The sequence below is a fragment of the Phytophthora cinnamomi genome (genome assembly GCF_018691715.1).
Source record: "Phytophthora cinnamomi strain GKB4 chromosome Unknown Contig38, whole genome shotgun sequence".
Classification (NCBI taxonomy): domain Eukaryota; phylum Oomycota; class Peronosporomycetes; order Peronosporales; family Peronosporaceae; genus Phytophthora; species Phytophthora cinnamomi.
In genome coordinates, this window is record NW_027150971.1 from 1,008,897 (window position 1) to 1,025,982 (window position 17,086).

General features: G+C 53.0%; 3 protein-coding genes across 4 annotated transcripts; 1 reads left to right on the top strand and 2 right to left on the bottom strand.

Moving 5' to 3' along the window:
- Window positions 1–9,299: 9,299 nt before the first annotated feature.
- Window positions 9,300–11,489, bottom strand: IUM83_03299 (Nucleolar protein 10; the record flags this gene model as incomplete). Of its 2 annotated transcripts, XM_067927290.1 has the most annotated exons (2): window positions 10,226–10,229; window positions 10,318–11,489. In XM_067927290.1, 2 exons carry the CDS (start codon window positions 11,487–11,489, stop codon window positions 10,226–10,228), a joined length of 1,176 nt encoding a protein of 391 aa, XP_067792016.1. The 2 variants fall into 2 exon arrangements, with proteins under 2 accessions (XP_067792015.1, XP_067792016.1); XM_067927289.1 differs by having other exon boundaries at window positions 9,300–11,489.
- Window positions 11,490–11,772: 283 nt separating this feature from the next.
- IUM83_03300 (Zinc finger, C2H2) lies at window positions 11,773–15,347 on the top strand (the record flags this gene model as incomplete). The annotated part of the gene is made up of 4 exons (XM_067927291.1): window positions 11,773–12,182; window positions 12,274–13,602; window positions 13,685–14,174; window positions 15,093–15,347. The coding sequence occupies 4 exons, from the start codon at window positions 11,773–11,775 to the stop codon at window positions 15,345–15,347; spliced, it is 2,484 nt and encodes an 827-aa protein (XP_067791776.1).
- A 116-nt stretch (window positions 15,348–15,463) lies between these two features.
- IUM83_03301 (Hcp beta-lactamase-like protein) lies at window positions 15,464–16,442 on the bottom strand (the record flags this gene model as incomplete). The annotated part of the gene is made up of 5 exons (XM_067927292.1): window positions 15,464–15,778; window positions 15,846–15,925; window positions 15,988–16,038; window positions 16,117–16,188; window positions 16,271–16,442. The coding sequence occupies 5 exons, from the start codon at window positions 16,440–16,442 to the stop codon at window positions 15,464–15,466; spliced, it is 690 nt and encodes a 229-aa protein (XP_067791676.1).
- Window positions 16,443–17,086: the final 644 nt, after the last annotated feature.

Below are 17,086 nucleotides of genomic sequence, written 5' to 3' on the forward strand. Positions count from 1 at the left end.
TGTGATGGCAGGTGACATCGTTCTGCCTGAAATACTAGACTCGAGCAAGTTATAGGCTGTTGAACACCGCAGGAGTAGTAAGAGAGGATTATGCATGATGTGGCGCGGGCGGCACCGGCGATCTGTCGCTATTGGTATGACGTAGGAAGAACCTACTGGCGCGCCACCGTTTGCTCAGCAATTACTCAAGGCCTCCTTCGTGGCCAAGTTTACTCAAAAGTCTGTTTGGGGCCACTTTGCTCACCATTTATTATTATTATTACTCAAACCGGGCAAACCATACTACAGTAGTTAATCGAAGTATGCTCATTACACCGTGCATACGCACCTACTGTGTCGACGTGTACGGTACAAGTGAATGGCATTGAACGGACCAGTGAAATCCCACTGTAAAGCTCACGATTCGATTTGATTTGATTGCAGTTTAGACGGCCGAAGCCGCACTCAGCGCAGCAACGCCTACGGGATATACCCGCGGTAGTAGCCCAGCCACTGTAAAGCTCACGAGGATGCGGCAGTTATCAACCCCGTCTCGACGATAATCATCAATTTCTTTCGCTTTTCCAGTTCCGGCTGAAATATCCAATTGGCGATCGCGGCCCCCAGGTCTTTCCCCCGTTCGATCTTGACACATCCGATGGTATCGAACGCCCACGTTTGAAAGCTGGTCACCTCTGTGCAAAACACGATCACTACCTTCCAGATTTCGCCCCATCGCTTGTTTAGACCAAGAAGAATGCCATCTATCACACCATAATCCACTTTTTCGCCCCGATACTTGCACTCACACACGAACATGGCCTTCTCCCGATCCGCCTCCAAATCCACCACATACACATCGCATCTTTCCTCGTTGGGAGGGCGAACCAAATGACCAAACTTGCAATTATCCGCGTTGGTAGCGAGAATGTAGGACGGCCACTTCGCGTTCGGGGGTGCAAGAAAAGGAACCGTTCTCTCAGCCAAAGCGCCAACACTATCATGATATCCTTCCAACAAATTGATAGCATTGGCCAACTGGTGTGTCGAATCTGTGTTCGACGACATTGCCACCTTCATCCAGATCGTGTCTTCGAATTCACCAAGAAAACACGGCAAGAAATCGCGGAAGGGAATTCCTCGCACTCCATTTCTGCGAGATGAACTGAACATTGTGTTAAAATGAACAGAATACTGTAGGTAACTCTCAACAATATATTACTCTTAACCTCTTATTCCTATGCCTACTACTCTAGGTCCGTGCTCGGTACCTGGAGGCAAAAGAGGAAGTGAGCTCGTCTTCGGACTGCGTCCTCGACAGCTCACTCCTCGGCCTCTTGTCGTCATCGCACTATGGATGGCAGGAAGCTCTCTGCACTATCCAGATCGCAGCTGGCGATCTGAACATTTTCCTCTCGTACTTGCTAATATAAACATTAACAACTTAACGAGGTTTTTCTTTCATTATTCAATTACTCGACTGGCAGACAGGCGTTGCCTGCTGCCATTCTACGAGCGGGGCGCGCGCTGCGCGCCTCCTCATTCAACACTCCCACTAAGTACTAGGGGACAATTTCAGTTCGTGAACGCCTAGTTTCTCTCTTAGTTTCAGGAATTGTTTTGTGGGAAGAGCTTTAGTGAGAATATCCGCTGTCATCTCTGTTGTAGAGCAATAGGCTATCTTAAGGCGACCGAGTTCAACAAGGTCCCTTGTAAACAGATAGCGGATCTCAATGTGCTTATTTGCTTTGTGATTTCCAGGGTTTTTCGCAATGCTGATGGCAGCGTTGCTGTCACACCACACCTGCACTGGTACCTTTTGAGGAAATCCCATTTCTCCCAGCAAATGCCACAACTACTCACTTTCCTTGGCTCCCTCACTTAGTGCGATAAGTTCAGCTTCAGCAGTCGAGAGTGACACGCCTCCCTGTTTGCTACTGCACCATGACACACTCGCTCCGGCCATTTGGATCACATACCCAGTTACGGATTTACGTTCTTTTGATTGACACGCGAAGCTCGCGTCAGTGTACACTTCGTAAGTCACGTCTCTCGTTTTTCCATCGAGAAACAGACCGTACGTTGACGTCCCTTTCAAGTATTTGAGTACTCGCCTAGCTGCATCCCAATGCGTGCGGTTGTAGCAAGATAGAAATTTGCTTAATTCTCTAACCGCGTTGGCGATATCCGGGCGTGTGCCACGGACCAAATATTGGAGTGAGCCAACAATACCTCTGAAGTCAAAGGGCTGCGCAGCAATTTGCTCTGCGCTTAGTTTCGTCTCGGGCTCGAGTACGAGGCCAGGCACTTGTGGTGTCATTACTGGCGCGCATTCGCCCAGTTTGTACTTTGTAATCAGCTCTGCAATGTACTTGCGCTGTGAGATCATCATCACACGCTGATTTCTATTGCGGTGCACCTCCATCTTGAGGATATAATGAATGTCGCCCAGGTCTTTCATTTTGAACCGGTTTGACAATTCGGCTTTCAGCCTGTTAATGAGTCGCATATCTCGCGACATGATCGTCAGATCATCGACATATACCACGACTATGATCCATTCTTCTCCCACTTTTTGCACGTAGATGCAAAACTCTTTGTGGCAGCGTGCAAAACCCATCGACGTCAAAAAGGTATGTAAAACGCGATACCAGATGCGTGGGGCTTGCTTCAGGCCATAGATGCTCTTTTGAAGTTCACAGACCAAATGCTCATGGCCTCGCTTCGCAAATCCGTGAGGTTGCCTCATATAGATCTTTTGCTCTCCGTCCATCGTGCCGTTCAGAAACGCCGTATGGACATCCATCTGATGGATATGACAGTCCAATATCGTTCCAATCGCCTGCACTAGGCGTAGTGAATCGAATCGTGCCACTGGTGCGTATACCTCGTCACAGTCTACCCCAAACTCCTGGTGGTTGCCTTGTGCTACGAGGCGTGCTTTGAACCGCTCGACAGTCCCGTCAGCGTTATACTTTACAACTAGTACCCAATGACATGGCAAAGCCTTACGCCCAGGTGGCAGTCGTACGAGTCTCCACGTCCCATTCTCGATCAAGGAGTCGTACTCAAGTTCCAGAGCCTGTTTCCACTGCTCTCTATAAGGGCCACTCAACGCATCTTTGAGCGATCGTGGTGTAGGCACTCTGTGCTCTAGAATGTCTTGCGCAACGTTGTGCTCTAACATTGCCTGGAAGCACTGATAGTCCGAGTATCTCTTCGGTTTCTTCGCCTCTCGACGTGGGCGGGGCTCGCGCCTTGGTGGCGTATCCACGAGTCCCGTACGTCGGCGTTTCTTAGCTCCCACTGCTGGGTTACTGGCCTGCGCAGGTTCTTCAGCTCCCACTGCACCAATAGACCCTCCCACAGGTTCTTCAGCTCCCACTGCTCCCGTAGACTCGGTTGCAAGTGCATCGGCTCCCTCTGCTGCGGGTAACTCTCGCGCGGCAGATTCAATTGTGAGGGCCTCATCAGTCTGCCCGAACGCGCTGGACCATGGTGGCTACATTGGTCGTATCGAATAACACGTCTCGTGATTGGATGTGCTTGTTGTTGTACATGTCCCAGAGTCGATAACCCTTCGTTTCCTCCGACATTCCGAGGAACCGGCACTTTACGGCACGAGCAGACAGCTTCTTGTCCTTTCTTAGGACGGCAGGGATATGCGCAAAGCACACAGAGCCCCACACGGGTAGCTTGCTCACGTTGGGAGGTCTCCCATACACCATCTCATACGGTGTCTTATTTCCCAACCGCGCCATAGGTGTGCGATTTTGCACATACGTCATGTACATAAGCGCCTCTGGCCACCACTTGTGTGCCATATCAGCGTCTTTCAATGCGCAGCGAACTCTGTCCAGTTTGCTCTGATGATCTCGCTCTGCAGCACCATTCTCTTCAGGGCTGTAGGCATTCGATGTCTGGAATACAATTCCTTTGCTTTTACAAAAGCTTTTAAAGGCTGCATTCACAAACTCAGTTCCTCCATCGGACCTGATCCGACGAATCGTGAACTTTCCCTCACGCTCTAGCTGCAAAAGTAGCTCCTCTACTTTCTCAAATACTTCTTTCTTATTGCGCAGGACATAAGTCCAACGCCATGACGTGTTGTCGTCAATGATGCTCAGAAAGTATTTAATTTTCCCGCAGCTGCCATACACCCCAATTGTTTTCATGGGGCCGTTTGTGTCCATGTGAATGGTGCTAATCGGGTGTTCGTCTCTCGAACCCCTCGCATTCCGGTAGGACATCCTCCGTTTCTTCATCTCTGCACACGTTGTGCAGAAGAACGGAATTTTTCTTAGACCTGACGCGGGTAATTTTGGCATTCCAGCCACTAACTTTGCGCTTAGCATCGCAATAACTGCCTCTTTATTGAGGTGGCCTAGTTTGACATGCCACTCTTGCAGTGTGCGCTCAAACCTTTTATTATTAAGGTGAGCTAGCGGCTTACAGGGCCCTTGCTTCACTGCGTTACACAGCAGTTGTCTTTCTTGAAGCGTTTTATTTGCATATAATACGCCCCGTTGATAGCTTTCGCAACAAAAACTAATTCGTTTTTGAAAAGTACAAATTTGTACTCGCCAGTTAAGGATCCCAAAATTTGGTACCCACCGCGCCTGAGCCAGAACTCGCTCAGAATGTTCGAGGTAGCGTCCGGTACTAACGCAATATTTTCGAACAGAAAAGGTCTAATTCCTCGTGGACCATGCAAATACAACTTTATTGTACCAATATGTGTATTTGAATGCTTAGAGCCCTGTGCAAATGTAAACATGTACTGGGTGTTGGGCTCCTTCTGCACAAACCGCGCTGTCTCGCTGGTTAGGCCATGCCCGCACCCTGAGTCAAGTACCCAAGAATTTGTGGTTAGACACATTTCATCATCTAACAGAAATGGATACAGACTTCGTACCTTTTTCTCGAGCTCAGTCAGCATACCGGCGAAGGCCTTCGTCGTCTCAGCAATCTCTTGATTGCTGTCCTTGCCTGGCTGCTCTTCCATGTCCACGTCGCCGTCCGGTTCCTTACCCGCGGCTTGAGCCTTGCCCGTGGCGTCAGCATTCACTGCGTTGACGACGGTGTCCATTGGCTCGTCTTCGTCGCTGAAGGGCAGCGTGCCCTTTCCCGGGGTCACGGGCACCTCGAAGTTGCTCGGAGGCGGGCTCGTGTACCCATCAGCTGTCGCTGGTGACGCGCCGTGTTCAGCGTTGCACGCGTCCACCGCCACGGCTTTAGCCAGGCACTCATCCAGTGGGACTTCACGTCTCACCTTGGCCTTGGCCCTTCCCTTGCCGTTGCCCCTCATCTTGGGCGTTGGCTCGTGGACTTCCTTGCGAGCCTGTCGGCTTGGCCTTGACCAGATGTTCCGGCGGTGCACGCCAGCTGCTTGTCATGTGCACGCTTGGGGCAGTTGATCATCTTGTGTGGCCCAACATTGTTCATTTTGTTGTGCTCACCACCACAGTAGTGGCACTTCATTGCACCAATGTTGTAGTGCAAATCGCGCACCGGCCCGTCTACGGCCTTGCGCTTGCCAAGCACAGGCCCCTTCGGATTTGAAGGAGCCGCGTTGACATGGTTGACCGCCTTTCCGCTGGCCAGAGCCCAGATCTCGCTCTTGCTCTTGGTGCCGAAGATGGCATTGAGCTTGTCGCTCACCTTCTCGAGCGTAAACCCATCCTGGGTCAACTCAACCGATGAGCCCCACATGTGCCTCGGAAGCACTCCGAGCACCATCACCAGCATAAGCTGGGAGGTCAACATGTGGCTGTGCAGAGCCTCGTGCGCGTTCACGTTGACTTGACTACGCACACTGTTGAGATCTTGAAAGAGCTGTCCCACGCTCTTGAAGTCGGTGTTCACCATCTCCTGCCGAACCAGCCCGACGACGCCTGCCGCGTTGCTCAGGCTGTACTGTTTTTCAACGAACCGCCAAATTACATGGACGGGCTCGTCCATGCGCTTGGTCGCGATTCCCTTGAAATCGCCCGGCAGCGTCTCGCACAGCAGCCGCTTGATGTACGACGACTGCTGACTCAGCAACGTCTCGTGCAAATCGTGCTGCCATGCCGCGTCTTTATCCTCTGCAGGAGGACGCGGCGGCATTACCGGCTGGCTCTCGAGCAAATCCTCGAACCGAGTCAGCGGCTTTGCACGCTTGTGATGCAGCTCCTCCAGCGTGCGTTGCTCGCTTAACGCCTTGAGGTGGATGACCAGCTTGCTCTTCCATGATGCGAAGTGCAGAGGCTTTCCGCTGAACCGCAGCGAGTCGACCGAACTCTTGTCAACTTGGGGCTTGCTCATATTACTTGAAATGTTAAAATGAACAGAATACTGTAGGTAACTCTCAACAATATATTACTCTTAACATCTTATTCCTATGCCTACTACTCTAGGTCCGTGCTCGGTACCTGGAGGCAAAAGAGGAAGTGAGCTCGTCTTCGGACTGCGTCCTCGACAGCTCACTCCTCGGCCTCTTGTCGTCATCGCACTATGGATGGCAGGAAGCTCTCTGCACTATCCAGATCGCAGCTGGCGATCTGAACATTTTCCTCTCGTACTTGCTAATATAAACATTAACAACTTAACGAGGTTTTTCTTTCATTATTCAATTACTCGACTGGCAGACAGGCGTTGCCTGCTGCCATTCTACGAGCGGGGCGCGCGCTGCGCGCCTCCTCATTCAACACATTGCATGGGCGACCATGTTCTCGTATCTTTTAAAATCGAGGACCGGGGCATTGGTGTTCTCGTGGATACCATATTCATTGGGGTTTGTGGTCGAGAATATATGTTTGGTTGAGTGGTGCATACGCTTGATAGGGTTATAGTAGCTCGGGTAGTCCTTGCCACCCAAAATCGCAAGATACAGCAGCAGGTCATCCTCGATCGATGTAAAACTACACATGGGCTGCCACATTCTCCAATCCGGTTGTTTAGTCCCCAACAATGCATCTAACGCCATCACATCTGTAACCTTATCATCAACCAAGTTTGCGAAATGTTTGTGCATACCAGGGGTCTTCAGGTGCACACGCCGTTTCTTCTGTGCTGGCTCACCCACGATCGATGGATTTGCAGCGGCAATCGCCACTGACATGTCCACATCGCCGATTGCGTTCGTGTATGAAATCGCCATTAGTTGAATGTACATTCCTTCTGGTGAGTTCATAAACTGTTTGCCATTGTGGCTCGCCTGGCTAACGCGGGCGCATGCTGCGTCAAGCAATTCGCAAAGCACAATGTTGGGGTCTTGCTGGAACTTCTGCAACACTTCGTCGATGAAATATCTCGAAAATCGACCGCGTGATTGCAGCACAATAGTTTCCACGACAGGATATTTTTCGACGATTCTCTGCCAAATCTCCTTCTCAGTTATCGCAAAGAACTTGAGTTGAAAGCTCGGGAATCGTGGAACAACCGTCATCCATTGATGACATCTTGTGTAGCTGCTTCTGGCATGATTCACCAGGTTAGTGATCTTGGTGTCTGTGCCCATGAGCATGGCCACTAAGCGACAAACGCGGAAAACGTTGCGCTGAAACGCAGCCGCATTTTCCCCTCCGCTCGAATCCGGCGCCATTTCATCCAAAATGAAGAAGGGCAACAATCTACTACGTGTCTTCTTCTCCTTCTCTTTCAACTCGGCAACGACAGCACGGACCGCAGCCAAATCACATTTGTCCACGCGAAGTGTTGTAGACTCCCCGAAATGAACCATTTTCCCCGCTTCCAAACGGCTATTAAGTAGAACGCGAATAAGCCCGTAAGTCCACAAGAAATCGGTCCGATAGAAACTCGAAAAGGTGTCCAACACGAGCTTTTCTTCCGCTTTGTTTGGTTTGTCCAGCTCCACGCAGCTAATAAAAGCTTCCGACATGTTCTGAAAATTTCGATACAGCAATTGATCATTAAGCGAAATTCTCATACCAAGCCAATAGAAATATGGCCGTCGTCCGCTCAGCGCGAAAGCGAGTTGCGATTTCCCCATACCCGACGATCCTGCCACACAAAGGAATGGGAGTGTGTCCTCGGTCGTATCGTCACAATACTTGTCATTTTTTTCCAGAATCTCGTTGCAGTACGTTGTGCACTTCACTTTGATGTGGCCCCCTTGTCGTCGGTAGCGCTCCAACTCCTCCAGAGCAGCCTCGTCCGTCGTTTCTGTAACCGTGAATTTAATCTCCGTTGAAGACGGAACCACCACCAGCACGTGAACTTGCCTCGACTGTGGAGCCGTCATGTGGTTCTCTTTCAGCACGTCCTCAATTGTCCACGTCGCCCTCATCTTCTGTCCATCGATCATCGTCTGGACGTCGGGATGGATGCTCCCTTCCTCCAACGCGAGCACACTAGGGTCGACGTCTCGCAGCCACGCGCCGTCTGCTGTCTTCACCAGGAAGAGCTGCACCTTGTCAGCCTCGCCCGTTATTGTGTCTGGCTTCTTCTCCTTGATCTTATACTTCAACGCCGAGACCGACGCACCAGCGTCGATCTTCACATCGAACGAGCTTCCCACCAGATCCACGATCGCGCACTCTAATGACAGCAACACCATCTTTCCTCGAGTCGGCGAATTCTGGAATGAAGAAGAAGAGAGGGTATCGTACCTAAACGGAAATGATGATGTGGTCACAGTGTCTTCCAACTAGTGAACGGTAAGAAAAAAAAACGCCGGCGCAATGCGCTATGCTTTTTTTTTTCCTTTCGGATGAATCCCGTTTGAATGCAATCCTATTGTTGCTTTGTGCGGTGCTTGGAGGTGTGGAGGAGACCTCCTTCGCACAGACGCTACCTATTATTTAATGGCGGTGGTGTCGAAAGCAGCTGAAGCTTCGGAAGGCGTAGGGGCGTGGTTGCTGGTAAATTACCGTAATAAAACAGGCCCTGGTTTCGTGTCTTGGCCCCGGAATAAATCAAGCGATTATGATTGGCTGGTTGTTTAGCTCATTAATTCCCACCTCCAAGTGGGTGGGAATTGTTTGAGGATTTTATTCCGAGATAGGCATTATGAGCATGTCCGAAGGAACATCCGAGAAAGATGAACAAGTTCCTTGCCAAGCACCAATCTGTCAATCGGACATGTTGTGATCGACCTGTTGACTATCCGATGGATGGTACTGTAATTAAAGGTGGTGTCAACATGTAGGCTGTGAAGTTTGAAGGAGCACTTTGGACCATAAAACTGGGCACTCAATGGCTTCCGTTGCGTAAATAGTTGAAATGGAGGCAAAAAAATGCAGATCAACCTCATGCTGCACGTTAAAGGATGTCGAAACAAAAAAATTATGAGTGGTATGCACAGGTGTGTCTATCTCTTATCTGCGAAAGCGGGGGTTCCGCCCCGGGTTTGCGAGCTTCAGGTCGCCGACGCCGCGCTTCTTCCGCCGCTTGCCATTGCCAAACGCCGAGTCATCGCCATAGGAATCGCCGCCTTCGCGCTCGCGAGCTCGCTGCTGCTTGCGCAGGTCAGCCAGCGGCACGAACGACATTTCACGAATGTAGCCTCCGCCGCTGGTCTCCTCCTTCTTGAACGCGCTGCGCTCCTTCTCCGTGACGCGCTGCATACGCAGACGCTCTGCAAGCGGCAGCTTGGCTAGATGCTTCTTCTCACGCTGAGCGGCACGGTCACTCGACGAACCGAAAGACATGAGGTCGCCCACCTTCTCGCCCTCTGCAATCTCGTAGAACTTAGGTGCCGGTTTCCGCTTGCCCTTCGCAGCAGCAGTCCGCTGCGGAGCACGCTGGGGAACTTCGTCCTCCTCTTCGTCCGACGACTCGTCACTTGGCCTGCCTTCAATTTCTGCCTCCTCTTCGTCATCTTCCACGCGGGAGAAGCGGTCTCCCACGTCGTCGTCCTCATCGTCATCGTCGTCGCTGCCAGCATCGCTATCCATGTCCTCCTTCTTGCGCTGCTGCTTCGTGTTAGCAGCGTTCGGGTGCAGCATGCGGTACGTGTCACTTTCTTCATCCACCTCGAAATCCGTGGACGTGAACATGCGCGAGAAACGTTCGTCGCCCAGCGGGTTGGAGAATGACGAGCCCGCATCGGCCTCGTCTCCATCGGCGCCCTTGCTGTTCTTCTTCCGCTTGGCTTCGTTCTGCAAAATACGCTCCGCTGTCGCGCGGTTGACCTTGGGCAGCCGGCGCTGAATGGTGATACGGTTGGCCTGCTTCGCCTCGACCTTCTCTTTGAGCTTCTTCTTGCGCCATTCGTCGTACGCGAACGGCTCCGCCACAGCCTTTACCTTGTTGTACAGGCGAGCGTCCATGAAGAAGCCGTGCATGTACGCCTTGAGCAGCGGCGTGCCCACCAAATGGTCCAGTCCGAAGGACGCGATCTCCGCACGCGTGACGAAGCGGTAGTCGTCGTACACCGTGGCCTGCGCCTCCTCCTCGAGCTCCTCCGTGAGCGAGTCCAAGAATGAGCACCACTTGGGAGCGATTCCCAGCTCGGGGATGTAATAGCTCATGACACGCTCCTGTTCGCCCGCCACAAGCAGCACACCGGACTTGCCCTGCGCTCCCTCCACGACGCACACATCCTTCACCTCCGCGGGGGTTTCGACGTTCGTGAAGACGGAGCCATCGCGGCGGTCCCAGATCTTAATCACCTTGGCGTCGGACGAGATCACCTTCCTCGCGTAGTCATGGAACTGAAGGTTGACGATGGGCAGTCCGTACTGGTGGTTCTTCTCCAGCAGCGGGCGCGACGAGCGCAGGTCGTACAGCAGGCACTGGCCCTCGGACGTGCCGACGCCGAAGGTGAGTCCGTCGTCGTCGAACCTGAGCGCCGACACTTGGAGCTGCTTGTCCGACTTGGACGCGGCGAAGTGCGCGGCGATGTCGAGGCTGCCCACGCGCTGCTGGCTCCTCGAGTCGAACATCTCGACCACGCCGTCCTCGCAGCCGACGCCCAGCAGCTGGTGGATCGGGTTGAGCTGCACCACGTTGGCGGCCGAGGCCTGCGACTGCAGCTCGAGCGGGGCCACGAAGCGGCCCTGGTCCAGGTTGATGCGGTACACGTCCGAGCCCGAGGCCGCCACGTACAGCTCGCAGTTCTCTCTGTGGTAGGTCATATCCCTCCCAAACTTGGGGATGCGCATGTTGTAGTGCGTGCCGTAGGGCGCGTGGAAGGCCACGGAGCGGTCGGCCTGCAGGAAGGCCAGCTTGCCGAAGTCGGCGGACAGCACCTCGAGCTGCACCACCTCGGCGTCCAGCCCGCGCTCGAACTTGAGACTCAGGTCGCGCACGTCGTACACCTTGACGGAGGGCGGGTACACGCCCGTGGCCACCACGAAGTTGCCGTCCGCGGACATGCGCACGCGCTGCGAGCCGGCCGGGAAGTGGAAGTCCTGCAGCAGCTCCACGCGCCGGCGGTAGTCCTCGTCCTTGGCCAGCGCCTTCCGGCTGCCGCCCTTCTCCGCCAGCCACTGCGGCAGCGTCTTGCCCGACGACAGGTTGTAGATCTTGACGCCATTGAGCGACGAGGCCGCCAGCGCCGCCATGATGCACCGACACGCGAGGAGCTACCGACCGCCGAAGGTGATGATGACCAATTGAGCCGCTGCGGACGCCAGCCAATAATGCAGGTCGCTGTGATTGGTCGAAACACAGCGTGTGTAACTCAGTAGACGGGTTAAATTATCCGCGCTAATCCAGTAGATATTTCGACAGATATTGCTGGAAACGACATGGCTACATCAACATCCACGAGCCAATCAGACGCCGACAGTATCTGATATCTTGACGCATTCCTCCGACTGGCTCACTTGGTCATCGAGGTCGACGATGCAGCGCTTCTGCTGGCGCGAGCGCAGCGAGAAGCTCAACTGGCGGCTGCTGGGCGCCCTGGACGTGGGGGACGTGGTGCGGCGCGGCGACCCAGCGGCGCTGGAGCCCTACGCGCTGCACGTGACGTTCGCGCGGCTGCCCACCGCGCCGCGGGACCCGGCGACGCGCGACGCGTGGTTCCTGGTGCGCGTGCTGCAGCTGGCCATGGAGTATCTGCTCTTCATGCGTGCGCGGGACGGCGACGTGCTGGAGGCGCTGGGCCAGGAGCTGCGCCACGCCGAGACGGAGCGGGACGGACTGCTGCTGCGCGCGCACAAGTGGAAGGCCCGCGCGCGCAGCGGCGACAAGCAGGTGGACAAGCTGCACCAGGTGCTGCAGAACATCGCCAAGCTACTGCAGATTCATGGGTGAGAAATTTGGATCTTTTTCGGATCTTTTGAAGATTATTTTATGGATTTTTGGATTTTTGGTTGCTGTTGTTGTTGTGGGGAATTTTAGAGCTTCGCCGTCGGCGGTGGCAACGATCGAGACGCTGTTGACGGAATTGATATCGGAGCGGAGGGCGAAGATGAAGAGGAGGGCGGTGATGGAGAAGGAGAACGAGGATGGCAACGACATGGAGGGAGTGCTGAGACCGGCCGTCCAGGAGGCTCGGGTGTGCGGCTTTTGCGGGAAGTTGTTCTCGTCGAAGGAGTACTTGGAGAAACATCTTGTGAGACGACACGCTGAAGAGAGTATTGAGGTGGAAACGCCGGTGAAACCCAAGATGAGGTGGAATTTTGGCGATGCGTCGGAGGGTGACGCGGATAGAGCAAGGAAAGAGGAGGACCAGGCGGCATCGGAAACTGTTATGCAGAATATGGTGCATCAAGTGGAGCGGGCGCTGCGTGAACATGAAGAGAAGTTGCGTTTGCTGGCTGAGGAAGAAGCGCAGAAGGTGAAGGAGATGTACGAGCGCCTGCGTACTGAGACGAAGTTGGCGGAAGAACTGAAAGCTACGCGAATAGTAGCTGAGTATCAGAATGAGGACTCACGCCGACAACTCGATGAAATTTGCCTGCAGAGACAGAAAGCTGAAGACGAGCTGGCTGATCTGAAGCAGCAAATTCAGTTTCACACCTTGAAAACGAAGATGATGGGAAGTGCAGGTTTGCCTGCTACCAATGTACTTCACAGAGATGATGATAAACTCGCTGCTGCGGAGGCAGAAATCAAGAACTTACAGCAAACTCTGGAAGACGTGAACACAGAGCTAACTGCTGCACGAGAGGAGTTGACAAAAGTCCAAGCACTTCACTTGTCAGCCCTAAGGAAAAAGAAAGAGCTGGCGGATAAGTTGGCTTCGACGCGCGAAGCATCTGCTGTGATAAAACAAGAAATGGGTTCCCAAACTGAGGGACTCCCCATGGTCAACGAATTTGTGCAAACGGATGAAAAAATCACTCCGCCTCTAATTGAGAGTGAGACAGAGACGATTACCGAAGCGAGTCCTCCGATCTGTGAGGATGTGGGTACGGATCCTGTCACGTGGAGCTACGAAGATGCGGCCAGTCAGACGATAGATATTTTGCGGGAATCCCCAGTAGACGCTGAGGTACAAGTGGCCAATATAGACGATTCACTCCTAACGCTAGCACCCGCGATTAGTCTTGTGGAGCCTGATCCAAGTTTGCGCACCTTGTCAACTGTCGACACTGGAGTTGGTACTGATGCGGAGGATGATACGCTCTCTAAACCTCCGGATCAAGAGGATGAGCGCATTCCTGACTACATTCAGCAACTTCACAGTCAAGACCTGCTCGACGCGCTCGCTGTACGTGCACAAAAGTAAGTGCTTGTACCGGAACATGCTATAGGAGAACAGGAGAAATCGCAACTGTACTCACTCAACTGTTTTGTAAACATGCAGAGCGGCAAGCAATGTCGTGTCGTCGGACCCTGCCTTGAAAAATTACAGTTCAATCTCTCGGCACAAATATGTTCGTAGTCGATTCCAACATGACGAGAATGCGGTGAAGGAACGTGTTGCGAGTGCTCTCGCGCAGCTTGAACAATTTTCTCATCGTTTTGGTGTCCCTGCTAAAAGTGCCTGGCTATCTGAGGAAAACCTGCAGATTGTTCAGCAGGCTCTCCACGGACATTTGGAAGTGCTGCCTAACGAGGTCTTGGCTCGAATGATTGAATGTGAAAATAGCGTGAACGGGATCATCGAGAAGGAGTGGGTGCCAATGGAGAAAACTCGACAACAAGCACTGGATCGCTTCAAAATGGAGGCTCACGCCAAATCTGAGATCAGTCAAGGGTTAGTTCGGCAAGCGATGGCAACATTCGGAGCTTCTGTGAAATCAGCTCAAATGACAAGCAATGGAGTGAATACAACAATCAAGCCTGACAGACCCGTGAGTACGGAGGATGCTGAAAGCATTGTCGATTCAGATAGCAAACTCCAAGAAGTGCCCACCAACAAAGATGAGGATCAAGAGCTGTCTGTACTGACACCAGCCCGCCGGTACTCTGCAAAACATCAACTAACGGTTGTCGTCGAGGGGGAAACCGCAACGAAGAGCGGTAACTCTTTTTCTGACGGCCTTGAGAGAAATAGCATCTCGACAGCAGGTGACAGTTTGACAGGATCGACGCCAAAATCCCCCGAAGAGGAGAAAATCAGTCCGCCTGTGCAAGAAGTAATGGGAGATATTGTGAATAGTGTTAATCGCGATAACGAGAACATGGTCATGAGAGAGGAGTTGATCGAAACGACTCCCGAACCGAGCAATTCAAAATATGGCATCGAAAGTGCTGAAGAGATTCGTCCAATAGAGCCACCAGTCGTCGGCAGAAGTGCTCCAAGTGGAGACGCAGACTTATCCGAGGTCGGGGAAACCAGACTTCCTCGTGAAATTGAGATCAGGTCAATAAAGGTGGACGCGAATTTGGATGACAAGAGAAGATCATCTTCGCAAGTTGATTTTCTGGTACGAAACCAGTCCGAGGAGCTAGGTGCACCCAACACTTCCCCGGGAGAAGTTATACAGATTGTGGCTGCGCAGGAGGGCAAGGTGGACAACCGTCGACAAAAGTGGCAAGATGAGCAAGAAGAGCGTTCCCAATGGCATCTTCCACGAGTCGGCTCTTCGTCGGACTTGGAGCCGACCCAGGCACGTACTTCAGTGTACCCGGCACTCTCGCGCACAAAGTCTGGTCAGTTTGAAGCGCCAACCTCACACCGGACCACAAACTCACTGGAATCGGATCGTCTTTCAACAGCCAGTGAATTTGCAATCGTTGAGCCTGCAATGACGTTATGCCGCACCCAGTCTATCGTGACGTCCTCCGAGATGTCGTTTGGCATGGACATTCCCAGCTTAGGCGATAGTGGCGAATCTGTGGAGGAGTCGACCAGTGCAGTCGTGATGGGACTGATCGATGCGCTTGATAAACAAAATGAAGCGGAAATCGTTGAGGGTTCTGGAACCCCACCAGATCGCACACCAGCCACCAGAGACGCTGCTCAAAGCGACAGTGTGATGAGCTTCGACGACTCGGACATTGAAGAAGTTGTGTTGACGTAGAGTGCGTGGGAAAATGAATCATTGTTTGCAGTGACCTTGTCATGCTGCTTGAGCGTGCGCTCGAGCTTCTACTGCTCTCGACTTCTGCGCCTTTGGCGCCAGTCGCGAGGACTAACTTAAGCCGACTTGATGCCGGACATACCACCCGCCTGCTCGATCAGCTTCTCCGTCTTAGCACGGTACTCCTTGTACTTGGCCTCATCCTTGGGGATGCTTTCATCGCCCTTCTTGTACATGACAGCCAGGTTGTGGCAGGCAGGTGCGAAGTTGGCGTCGCAGGCCTTCTCAAGATACGTCTTCGCCTGCAGAATGTCGCGCTTGATCGGGCTACCCAGCCCCGGCGACAGGAACATGGTCGCCACACGGTTGCAGCTGTTGGCGTCGTCCCTCTCGCACGCTTCCTTGAAAGCCGCCAGGCCCTTCGCGACGTCCTACACAAAAAAATATTCTTTGATTAGTCGTACCCTCACTCACTCCACTAAACCAAGTTGCACCAACCTTGTCGCAGCCGATGCCCTGCATACGCATGAAGCCAACGTGGTGGCAAGCAGCCGCATGGCCGTCCGCGCACGATTTCTCTATCCACAACACCAGGTTTAGTCTACTTCCCAACTACCAAGTCACACAAAACACAACTCACCGAAGAGCTTGAACGCCTCGGGGTCGTCCTGCGTCGCACCCTTACCGGCAACTACAATTGAACCACCATACAACACACGGGGTCAGCGCCAATTGCACTCGAGTTGCAACAGTGCACGGTTGCGCGTACGCTTCAGGCGCCCGAGGTTGAAGCACGAGGCCGGGTATCCGTTCTTGGAGCAGTTGAGCTCGTACATCTTGGCTGCAGCAAATGCACAACGCGCAATCAATTGCAGTTCAGTGTTGCAGTCGCCGCCAGAGCTGCAGCATTGCACGACTGTCACCTGCGTCGCCGTAGTTCTTGTCCACGACCGCCAGCCACTCGCCCCAACTGTGGCAGGCGCTGGCGTCTCCGTCGCCGTCGTTGCAATTGGAGCGGAACTCGTAGTGGCGCTCCTCCAGCTGCTGGTTCACGCGCTTCACCTCGGCGGCGCTGCGGTCGCTGGACTTGACCATGGTGCTGCGGTGTCGATGTCGCGGCGCCGATCGGGAATGGCGGCGCTCTCCGCCGCACGATGCAAGCTTATCTATGCAGGTGTAGCCATGTTGCGGTTTAAGAGCAATCGGTTGCAGAGCATAATTCACAGGTGTCCTTTGCAATTAACCATTAGTTACACTGCGAGCGGAAACCCTATAACTTTACGTCCACCCGCAAATGTTACCTTTCCCCGGTTGAGCTTTTCGAGACCAACGGAGGAGAACATCCTGGCTATTATAAAAAAAACGCCATGTCCCTGTGCACTAGTCGTAGGTTAATGTAGAGAGGCGGAGAGCCGTGTCTGGCACGTTTCCTGTAAGACAGATCAAAAGTATACTTGGATCTGTCTTCCTACTAAAGCGTTGTGGAGAAAAATGGAAACTGATACTGATCTTTCGTCTTCTCGGGGCGCGTTTAGCTGCTTAGCTGACCCCCACATGCGCACTCACTACTCGATGGTTACAGCTAGATGCTTCGAACTATTGCAACCTAGGTACACATGAACGTCTGGGTGTGGGTGCAACCCAGATCATTTCCCATTCAGCAAGCAGAGACAAAATGCTATTCAAGTATTCACCTTGACTTGAGGAGAGTTGACAAAACAGGTCTTAGGTTAGACCAT